At 38.3% G+C, this 11,045-nt stretch overlaps 1 protein-coding gene across 3 annotated transcripts; it reads left to right on the top strand.

Moving 5' to 3' along the window:
* The first annotated feature begins 225 nt into the window (after nt 1-225).
* CELF1 (CUGBP Elav-like family member 1) lies at nt 226-10,981 on the top strand. 3 transcript variants are annotated; one of them, XM_010711379.3, is made up of 9 exons: nt 226-311; nt 2,468-2,655; nt 3,250-3,332; nt 3,716-3,764; nt 5,557-5,691; nt 5,860-5,939; nt 6,285-6,446; nt 7,757-7,838; nt 10,666-10,981. In XM_010711379.3, exons 1-9 carry the CDS (start codon nt 241-243, stop codon nt 10,815-10,817), a joined length of 1,002 nt encoding a protein of 333 aa, XP_010709681.2. In that variant the 5' UTR covers nt 226-240; the 3' UTR covers nt 10,818-10,981. The 3 variants fall into 3 exon arrangements, with proteins under 3 accessions (XP_010709681.2, XP_031409399.1, XP_031409400.1); XM_031553539.1 differs by lacking the exon at nt 226-311 and having other exon boundaries at nt 2,439-2,655; nt 5,560-5,691; XM_031553540.1 differs by lacking the exon at nt 226-311 and having other exon boundaries at nt 2,440-2,655; nt 7,769-7,838.
* The last annotated feature ends 64 nt before the right edge of the window (nt 10,982-11,045 follow it).

Consider the following 11,045-nt stretch of genomic DNA (forward strand, 5'->3'; position numbering starts at 1 on the left):
TTGAGCTGAGCCTCCCTTCACATGGTCACATCCCCTTTTTAATCTGGGATTCCATGTCCCTTTCCCAGTCCAGCCTGTTTCTGTGGTGTCTATTGCTGGTCTCCCTGAGCTTCTGTTTCTGTGGTTCGAGTGTTTTTTGTGTGCCGAGTGTTAAGACCTGCAGGTCTTTTGGAAGTGGTGTTGTTGAGGGTTTAGGCAATACACTGAGTTAGTGTTAGTAGTTTGTGACAGACTGAGGTGATGGCTGCGTTCAAGTTGGATTTTCTTCCAGAGATGATGGTGGACCATTGCTCCTTGAATGCTAGCCCTGTGTAAGTATTGTGTGTTCACGTCTAAGCTTGTAACCGAAGTGATAGTTGGAATTGCTGTCTCTGGAGCCACTGCTGTCTAATATGTTCCCTTTGTGATGGTGGGAAAAGAGGGATAGGAGGATCTGGAGGTCTGAAGTTTGCGGAGAAACCATACTGGGCATTAAGAGTCAATACTGGGTACTGGATGAGGGGGGAGGGATTAAAAAACAAAAAAAAACACAACAACTTGTTTTTTAGGATAAGGGATGAGGAGGAGTAAAGCTATTTGGTTGTACTGATTACAGTATGCAAAAAGTGCTGATATTATAGAATGTTATTAAAATGTGTTGTTGGGTGAATATTTCCATTTCTGTCTGTTGATGACTCCAGAGTACCCTTTAATTGGGAATGAAAGATTCCTTGGAATACTGTTCAAGTCTCATGAAAGTTGCTCGGTTAACAGGAGGTGGACTGTGCTCTTGAAACTGTTCATGGGAAAGAATGCGGGGCTGAAAATTATTACTTAAGGAGGTTAAGTGATTTCCAGTTCTCAATTGGATTCAAAAAGCGTGGAATCTACATCTTTGTATACAGTATTCTTTACCTTGGATATTTGAAGAGTGGAAAGGTTGGGTAGTAAAGGAATTTGTGATTATTTCCATCCCTTCTGGTAAGAAGTCTGTTGATACTGTTGATACTATGGCAGCAGTTCTTTATCAGGCTCTGTACAGCAGCATATCGAGAAGAAAGAATAACTAAACATTGCCTGCTTTTGAATTTTTTTTGAAAAGTCTATTGAGGGAGGAATCTGCAGATGAGCAATGGAACACTGTTTAATGTACTGTTAATAAGCCACTGAAAAATAATCTTTAAAAGGGGAAAAAGGCAGAAGTGAAGGAAGCTGAGTACCCTGGAAGATGGACATTTGTATCCTTCAACAAAGGGTTTGGGGGCCAGCAGGGAATCACTGCATGGCTACTGTTGTCCTCCCTACGTCCTTTCTAGATTGTGCTGGAATTGGTCAGCGATTTTAGCCTGCTAATCACTATAGCTGCAATAGAACAGCTGCTGTTACAGGCAGTCTTCCACAGAGGTAGATCCTGTGGTATACCAGACTGACTACCAAAAACAAGACCTCACACTGTGCTCAGCAGGCAATGAGGAATCAATACTGAAAGCATTGTATGGCTTGCAACTAGCTGAACAGGTTACAGTGCAGTTTATTAGCATGCCATAAATAATATTCATATAGCTAGTAGTGCCATATTCATACATGTAGTGCCTTGGAGCCTTTTGTGGAATCTCAGAGAATCACAGAATGGCCAGGGTTGGAAGGGACTTCATGATCATGAATCTCCAACCCCCTTGCCACATGCAGGGAATGTCATACTCAAAACTTCTATGTTATAATCTAATAAATGTCTCTTTCTCTGTTTTAGCAGCCTGCTGTTAGTCAGCTTGATTTACTCTGAAACTAAGATTATCCAGGCCCAACCTGTTCATCTGCACTGTCAGCCTGTTGTTTTTTGTTTTTTTTTTTTTGTCCAAGTGTTGTTCAAAGCTGCCTAGTTTCACAAAGCTGCTGTGTTGAAAATCTTTAATGAGACTTCTCATCAGTTCAGTTGTATTTTTTCTGTTTTAATATACTTATTCACTTTGACAAACAGTTACAGATAGTCATGCTTAAGCATACAGAAAATGTCCTCTTATTTTCCTTAGTTATTAATAACTACAGTAGCTTGTGGGTCAGCTGAGTTTAGTTTTTTTTTCTTATATGGTGTCTTCTGTAAAATGTAACAGAATTGAACCAATATTTTTCCAGTCATCTCTACAGACGTGAAAAGCACGTGAAAAGTAGATGTTGACTACATTATAAGAGCAAACAGTAGGTGAAGTTTTAAACAACTATGTAAAGAGAGTACTTGGTTTCCAAATATGTTGCTTGCGAGTAATAATAATTTTTCTGAAAGTGTAATTGTGTATATATATATTATTATTATTTGTATTCACTGGCAAGCAATGTACATATCTGTGTATATGGCATATATATGTAAATGCATGCATATTGATGTAAGAAATGTTTTTAAACTTGCTGTAGGCATACTGCTTCTAACTGCAATAACATCTAGAATTTGTGGCAAGCTAAGTAACAGACATTCCTTATTGAATTTTTGTAGCTCAAAGAAAATGAATGGTACACTGGATCACCCAGATCAACCTGATCTAGATGCTATCAAGATGTTTGTGGGTCAGGTCCCACGGAGCTGGTGTGAGAAAGATTTAAGAGAACTTTTTGAACAGTATGGTGCTGTCTATGAAATCAATGTCTTGCGAGACAGGAGCCAGAACCCTCCTCAAAGCAAAGGTGAGAACTGTACTTCTCATATTAGAGTTGAGCTCTCTGCTGCTTTTACACTGTTCCAGTCTTACATGTTTGTTTGGGGATGTATGAAGAGCATAGATTATGAGTGCTGAGCAGAGCAGTTAATAAACAAATATTTTGTTGCTCCAAAGCATTGCTATAATGCTATGGTATGGCCAAAATGTTGCTAGAAGTGTTACTATTTCAAATAATATACAAAATTTGATGCAAGCAGTTGCTGTATACCTGGATTTGCAATTCAGAATCATGCAATATTGTATTGCCACTGAAACTAGATGGAAGTTCTGGATACAACCAAATAATTGAGTTTAGAAATGGAAGCAGCCAGGAGTTGTTTGCTAGATGTGTCCAAGTGATTGTTTTAGTGGTGTGCTGGTAGTATTGAGTCAGTTAAGAATGTTTTAATTACACTTAGGAATGTTTTTCTCAACAGTTACTATCAGTGATACCTACCTATTTCATTATTTAACTTCTTTTGCTTGTCATTGGATGAGTAGAAGTGGGACATGTAATTTCTCTACAGCATGTCAAGATTCATGGAGTTCTTCCTTGGTTAGCATTTTGTTTCAATTGCAGGGTGCTGTTTTGTTACATTTTATACCCGTAAAGCTGCACTAGAAGCACAGAATGCTCTTCACAACATGAAGATTCTCCCAGGGGTAAGAGAAGAGACATGCTGCCTTCACAGCTCTGTCTTGTCTTTCTGATCTCTTATGCCACTGATATAAAAACGTACATTATCTTGCTCTGAAGTCCTGTTTTAAGGGAACTGTTAGAATGAGAAAGATCATAAAATTGGAACAATAATAGATATGGTAGTGAAGTGGGTGGACGTGTCTCCTGTAATAATGCTGTCTTGGGAGGAATGATGGTATATAATTAGGAAAAGATTTTTCTTTCAGATGCTTATATATTGTTATTTATGCCCTTCTGTAGTGGCAGCATAGGCTACAAACTGACACATTCACCATTGTTGTGGGAATGTATTTCATTTAGCGTAAAGTGAATGCATTTATGATTAAATAATCTGTTTGCATTTCAGATGCACCATCCTATCCAGATGAAACCAGCTGATAGTGAAAAGAATAATGGTAAGATTTACTAAAATCTGAATTTTGTGGCATCATTAATTCCAACGGGAAACTTCAAGATTTTCCTTGTGTTCAACTGCTTCTGACAAAGTCATCTTGCAGTGGGGTTTGGGTTTAATTATTTTTTAAACAAATGTTTTCAATACACTAGGCTGTGTAAGTGAGATCTCTAGAATTTCATGACTAAGTATCTACCACTGTTGCTGTTTGCTGGAAAAACCATGGTGTTGGTAGGGAACCATCCAGTGAGTTCTTGGTTGAACTAAGGTGGCTGAAATCTATAAATGCTTTTCAGGTCTTAACTAATTTGAAGGCCTATTGTAGCTAGAGTGGGAATCAACACTTCATCTCCAGCAGAGAAAATACTGTGAATGTACTTCTGCACATTGACCATTTCAGACATTTACATCTAACATTGGGTAAAATGATCATTTATCCATGTGTGTATATATGAGTTTATTTATGCACACACATATGCGCATACATACACATGTACACACACACAGTGTGTGTTTCCTGGGAAAATAATGGAAAGGGAGAGGCAGAAAGGACTTAGGGGTGTTCTAGGATGGCAGATCTGAGGCTATGATATGAATTTTAGTAAAAGATGTAGATGAAATTATAAATATGAAGGCATTGGTTAAAAAAATATTTTAACTTGCCATTAATAAAAGGAATTCTGGTTCTCTTGAGCTAAAATTGACTACAGTAAGGATTTGAAAACAGCTTTATGCTCCAAGAATTTGACAGTGAATTGGGTGCAACTTTAAAGATATAATGGTCAGTTGAAGCCCTGCCAGCTGGAATGGTTTGGGATTTTTCTCTCCAACTCCAAGGAAGGCTCAGCAAATAAATTGCCTCTTACTATGACACTAAATAGAAGTACTTTTTTTTTTTTTTGTCTTGAAGCTTCAAATTGTGCTGCAGCATTTGTCATATTATAGCGTTGAATGTTTTATTTGCAAACTGTTTTATATGTCCAAATGGCATTCTGAGTATAATTTCCTCATTCACTTAAAAGTATTTAACAGGTGACTAACATCTTCAAATCCGTAGTGAGAGGTATAAAGTTCTGACGTTAGTAGCCACAAACTGGCAGATGAAGAAAAATGTCTCTGCACCATTTATCTTAAAGTAGTCCACACTGAAAGCTTTCCTTCAATTTTAATATATCTGGTATGCATGGTAGCATTGGCATTTGGAGGTAATATATGGTAATAGCTCAGATTTGAGGTGTCATTTTCATGCTTTTGGTAAAGATCTGAATGGATCAATATGAAACAACTAAAAAGCTTTTGCTTCCGCTGTTGGCAGGAACATAAGGAAATAGGCAGAACTTAATTCACATGATAGAATAGAGAGGTAGAGGGTAATCTAATAGTCTAGAAAGAAGCCTTCTGCAACTAACATGCTTGTTTAGATACAGTGTTGGCTGTCTAGAATGAAGAGATGAGAAACGGTGAAAATGGTCCAGTAAAATACACACAACTCTTCCTCACCAGGAAATGAATGTAGGAGGTACAGGGAAGAGCTGAATGCAATATTTATTTATTTTCACTTCTTGCAGCTCAGTAAAACGTAGTAAAACAAGGATCCATATGATTCACTGAGATGTCTAATATGAATCTTCTTAAACAAAAAGATTCCATTGTTAGGAATCTGGTTTTGACGAGCAGCTGGAATTCCCCAAATTAGAGGAGAAGTAATTCTACAGTTGATGGAGAAAGTTTGACAAAATAAGATCTAGTAAGTACATACTTGCTGGTAATACTCTTATCCTTTGATTTCTTAGCAGTAGAAGATAGAAAGTTGTTTATTGGAATGATATCGAAGAAGTGCAATGAGAATGATATCCGAGTGATGTTCTCCCCCTTTGGGCAGATTGAAGAATGCAGGATATTACGGGGCCCAGATGGGCTGAGCCGAGGTAAGCAGGAACCTTTCTGGCTGTTCTCTGCTGGGTGCTGCTTTTTGCACCTCAGGGTGGCATTTCAGTTATTCCTGTGATTTTTCCAATAGGCATTTTCATTTCTTTATTTGTTCTAGAAATGTGTATATAGTGATGACTTGGTTCCTTTTTGTGTTCTTTCTCCAGGTTGTGCATTTGTGACTTTTACAACAAGAGCCATGGCGCAAACTGCAATCAAAGCAATGCACCAAGCGCAAACCATGGAGGTAAGAGAAGTTAGTGGATGTCAAGAGATGATGCAATTTGTCAGGCAGTCACTGTGGAGTTTGGGGAACTAGAGAGTGGAGAGAAGATAAGTATATAAATACTACTCCTGAGCTGTTGTGTTTGCTCTGCTTGTACTATTAGGATTCAAGATAGAAACCTCATCTGCAGAGAAAATACGGAAATACAAAGTAGAATAAAAAACAAATGAGATTTTGAACCTTTAATTAAATGCATTGTTTGATTACGTGTGTTTGGGGAGGGTATCAGAAATGTTTCCAATGGCTGGTCTTAATGCAGTAGTTTTGTGATGGTAAGTATGTAATTGTTTCAATTGCTATTTGCAGGGTTGCTCTTCTCCCATTGTGGTAAAATTTGCAGACACGCAGAAGGACAAAGAGCAGAAACGAATTGCTCAGCAACTCCAGCAACAAATGCAACAGATCAGTGCTGCCTCTGTATGGGGAAACCTGGCTGGTCTCAACACGCTTGGACCGCAATACTTAGCAGTGAGTTTCTGACCTGGTTTCTTTTCATCTCTTCATAGCTTGGTGTCCGATTGTCTTTTGGTGTTTGATGGTTTCTGAAGGCTCCTTATAGACAGGAGTAGGGCTGTTATCTTCCATTTGGTGGATGAGGAATCTGAATTACAAGGAAATTGTCATTTACTAAAAGCTAGTCAGGAGGTGTTTAAGTGCGTATTTCAGCCCCAGTTTCTGAAGTAGTAAGCACTGAAACTTTTTCCTATTATGTGTAAAATAACTTTATGTAGGGAAGGTTTTCCTCATATGTTATGGGCTCTTTATCCATCTAAATACCCTTTCATGTCTTTTGTGACATAATGATAATATAATTCTTGTATTCTTCCATTGTTCCTCATCCAGTATTTATTTCTCTCATCGTCTTCGGTGAAACATAGAATAGTGCTTGGTGCTGTGCAAATAGAAAAGCTGATCAGGTGAAAGCATCAAGCAGCTCACAGTGCACAATAAAAAAAACAAACCCACCAATAAATAGAGAGAATCTGCTCTCTTGCAACAGTGATACAACAGAGTGCAGTGTGCTGTTTGTTTTCATAAACTGATGTGCTCTAGGTTGTTAGAGTAGTTATGAGAACTGTTTTCATGCAATGTTAAAATCTAGGAAGCAGAAAAGGAAAACTTCATTTCATTCTTGGTATGGTGTACTATTGCAGTGGGGGCATTCTCTTACTACTGCTTAAGTTGGTAGATTGGAATTTTTTTAAGCAATACATAGGTAATGGAGAAAGGAATAGGAAATCTTCCTAAGTAGCTTCCTAGCTAGGACTTGAAATTTCTTTAACGAGTGCTGTGCTTAAGGAATGTGAAGGAGATGCCCTCTCACATTGGCTCTTTGAGTTTTGGCATGCCATTTGTCCTGTGTGGGTGATGTCACTTGTAAAGTCTGACTTGAAGTAGTATATCCTTGCAGATGGCAGTCCTGCCTGAGGTACTTTGAAAAGGAGCTTTCTCTTATAACTGAGTCTCAGTACTGATTTGTCTTTGTGCATTAGACAGAAACTTCACCTTGGCTAGTATATTGACTGTGCTGAGTGTGAAAAGCGTTGTGCTATTGCTTTGGCTGTGATGTAGTGCATGGGCAACACTGATTTTCACCATGGTGGTGTTCTGGCTGTGCTTTATAAGAGGAATTTTTGGTGTGCTTTGCTGTGATGCGGTGTGTGAGCAGTGGGAATTCCCTTTGTGACGGCACTCTGGCTGTGGTGTGATGCAGTTTCTCCCAGAAGCGGAGCCAGCCCTCACTCTCACTCTTGTTTTGTTTTTGGTGTAATGTCTAGCTTTATTTGCAGCTCCTTCAGCAAACAGCAGCAGCCTCATCTGGGAACCTGAACACGTTGAGCAGCCTCCACCCAATGGGAGGTGAGTTTTTTCACCAGAAGATAAATTTGGTATCAAAGAAAAGAGGGGAGGGGGGTAGACAAAGTAGCCAGAAGGCTGTAGACATATTGGATTGTAGTAAGTAGTAATGAGTTTACTGATCGTGTGGAATAATAGGAATCCTCTTCCTATAAGTGTGGAAGTTGCCTCTTAATCTTAGTCAATCATTGTCCTGAAGGTAAGTTGTGGTATGCTGTTTACCTCTCTTACCTCTGGCATTTGAAATTATAATCTCTTATGGATACAAAAAAAAAAAAGTATGTATTCATTTTCATCAAAACAGATGCATATTTTGAAATAAGCACTACTGCGTGTGTTTCAGTTACAATGAATTTTTTAGGTCTCCTGTTTTAAATTCTTTGGTTTTAATTACTTCAGAGTTGCAAATGCAGCATTGATAGTACTTTTAAAGCAGTCCTTCATTCTGTTTATTTTCTGCGTTTGAGTTAGTTGATTACAATATTTTCATGATGGAGAAATATCAACTTAATAGATATGAACCAGATTCCTAGCTGTAGACTACTGATCAAAATTTTCACAAAGTACAGATGTATGTTTTATAAGCGAGCATACTTGAAGTAGCTTTAACTTTTTCTTCTAGAGCTATGGAGATATTCTTAAAGTTTCTGCTATTGGGCAGCAAATTAATTTTCCCTTTTCACCCTCATCAGGTTGGGAATAATAAGACCCCTGTTAGTAACTCCATTTACCCCATTCTCTAAATGCTTTTGCTAGTTAAAAACAAAATAAAAAAAAAAAACAAAAAACCCACAACAACGTAGCTTTGGTTTTGGTACTGAACATTTAAAGCTTTTAAAATTGTTTCTTTGAGTTGTCTGGTGGTTAGCAATAGTCCATGCCCTGCCTGTGCGGACATTGACCATGAGCTATTAAGAAAGAAATGTCTCTTTGTACATCTGACTTGTGTTGCTACACCCATCAGCTTTGTGATGGTGATGTATACAGATTTTGTTATGAGCATGATGCCAGTTTTTCCTTCTTGCTTATGTATGAAGGCACATAGTAGTAAAGGAGAAAAACTAAAAGCAGTTCATGTTTGTTGTTACCATAGGGCTGCTGAGGGGGGCCTAGCTAAATGAAACTGCATGTGGAGTTTTCAGGGTAATTCTGTCTTCACCATATAAAAAAACACCTTAAAAATTGAGAACCTAGGCATATAAGTAGCGTGTTGCATGGTGTTTTGAATTTTCCAAGGCTGTTGTTCTACACAGGGAGAATTTTATTTTATTTTCAAAGCTCCATTAATATCTCAATTGCATTTCTTGACATTGATAGAAAAATTAGCAGGTAATTAGATTCCAGTCTGCATTGGGCTTCATAGACAAAATTTAATCTTGACCCTATTGGAAAGCAGAAGGAAAAACAATGTAATGGCAAGAGAAACAGGTGCAGCGTGTACATGCCAAACTGCTTCAGAAAGGAAGCAAGCTGCTCTGTTCTTCACTAGCTGTAGCACTTGCAATTTTAACCCTCTGTAGCACGGTAACAATGACAACAAAACTTAGGTTTTAACTTAATATTTTTGTTAGAATTGCATTGTAGAGAATATAAACAAAGTCAGGATCCTCTTGTTTTGAGCACTAGATAGAATTAAAGATACGGACCCAGTCAGAAAGTTAAAACAATTTGAGGTTTAAAAAATAAAAAGCTAAAGGTAGTATAAGCCACTAAGAAGATGAACAGTTTATTCTGCATTGCCATTCACATCCTTATGTTGTCTGTTTGCATCCTTATTTGTAAAGCCGAGATTTTGATGCATGTGTTTTGTCACCAAGTACTTACGAAGTATCTGAAAGACAAGGAACCACATCGACAAAATCATGTGAAAAGAGGAGAAATCTGTTAAGATAAACAAATGTGGAGATGTGAAGGGGAAGAGGAAGAAATGGAAGAATTGAACTAGCTAACTGAAGGATGGTTGAAATACAGGAATCTTTAGAACAGAATCAGTATGAATGATAATACAGTGACAAGGAGTGAGGGCAAATTAGTGTCAATACTGACTGAATGGTTTAATTCATAAATTATAACTCAAAGTGAAGGTGAGTCAGATATGTAAATGACTGATAAAAGTTCATCAACACCTCTTCCTCTCACTTGAGTATTCCTGGCTTATTACCCACAACGTGCTTAATGTTTTCTATTTTCTTTACCACTTTTGTTTGACCAGCTGATTAATCTGTGCACATAGTGGTTGATCTCGTGGTTAGGAGTTGCCAGTTAACCTTGTTTCACAGTTGACTGTTGCTTCTTGGCTGCCAAGGAGGCCAGACAAAACAAGCTGATGTTCAGCTGATGACAGGTTAAAGGTATGACATTGGCCACTGTGTTATATAGATCTTCTTAGAAGAATTCTGCAGTTGTTACTGTTCCCATGTAAAGAGAGCAGAGGGATATAAGATGAGAAGAGGTAATTAGCCTGATGTCTAGACAAGTTCTCTGGCTTGCAGATCAACTCCATCAAACCCTGGCTTAACTTTCCATAGCAATTAAAATCTCTATGCTTTTGTGACTGGATGTCACACTGCTTGAAAATGCCCGTGCTCTGGAATCTGCATCTGAGATCATGGTCTTTTAAAGAGAATCATCATTATGTGTGAAATATGTTCCTTTTTAGTTCTAACAAAGAATCACGAGGTTGAATAGATCAGTAGTACTGAAGTCTGATGTTCTTAAGCTCCTTCCCATTACTGCCTACCCTATTATGAGGTGCTGAGGCTGATGGATCTTAGGCTTGGGTGATGGTGGCTATTGTAGGAGAAACTGTACATTCTTCAATGTGTTGCAGGACTGAATGCGATGCAGTTACAGAACCTAGCTGCATTAGCAGCTGCAGCCAGTGCAGCTCAGAATACACCAAGTGGCACCGCTGCACTCACCTCCTCCAGCAGTCCCCTGAGTGTGCTCACCAGCTCAGGTAAGAGACTGCCTATGCCATAGTGGGTTATGACATGGGTTGCCTTGGGGAGTCATTTCAGGATTGATGTAATCTATTTTGTCTATCTCTGTCACTGTTGTGTTGATAGAGACCTTTAACTGATGTCTTTAATGTCTTCAATAGATAGGAGTTCTACCTGCAGATTCACTGCTATTTGCTTAGGATAGATATATCTTTGCCACTAGCAAAGGCTTTTTTTTTTTTTTCTTTACCTGCTGGGTTTCTTCCAA

The sequence above is a fragment of the Meleagris gallopavo genome, chromosome 5 (genome assembly GCF_000146605.3).
Source record: "Meleagris gallopavo isolate NT-WF06-2002-E0010 breed Aviagen turkey brand Nicholas breeding stock chromosome 5, Turkey_5.1, whole genome shotgun sequence".
Classification (NCBI taxonomy): Eukaryota; Metazoa; Chordata; class Aves; order Galliformes; family Phasianidae; genus Meleagris; species Meleagris gallopavo.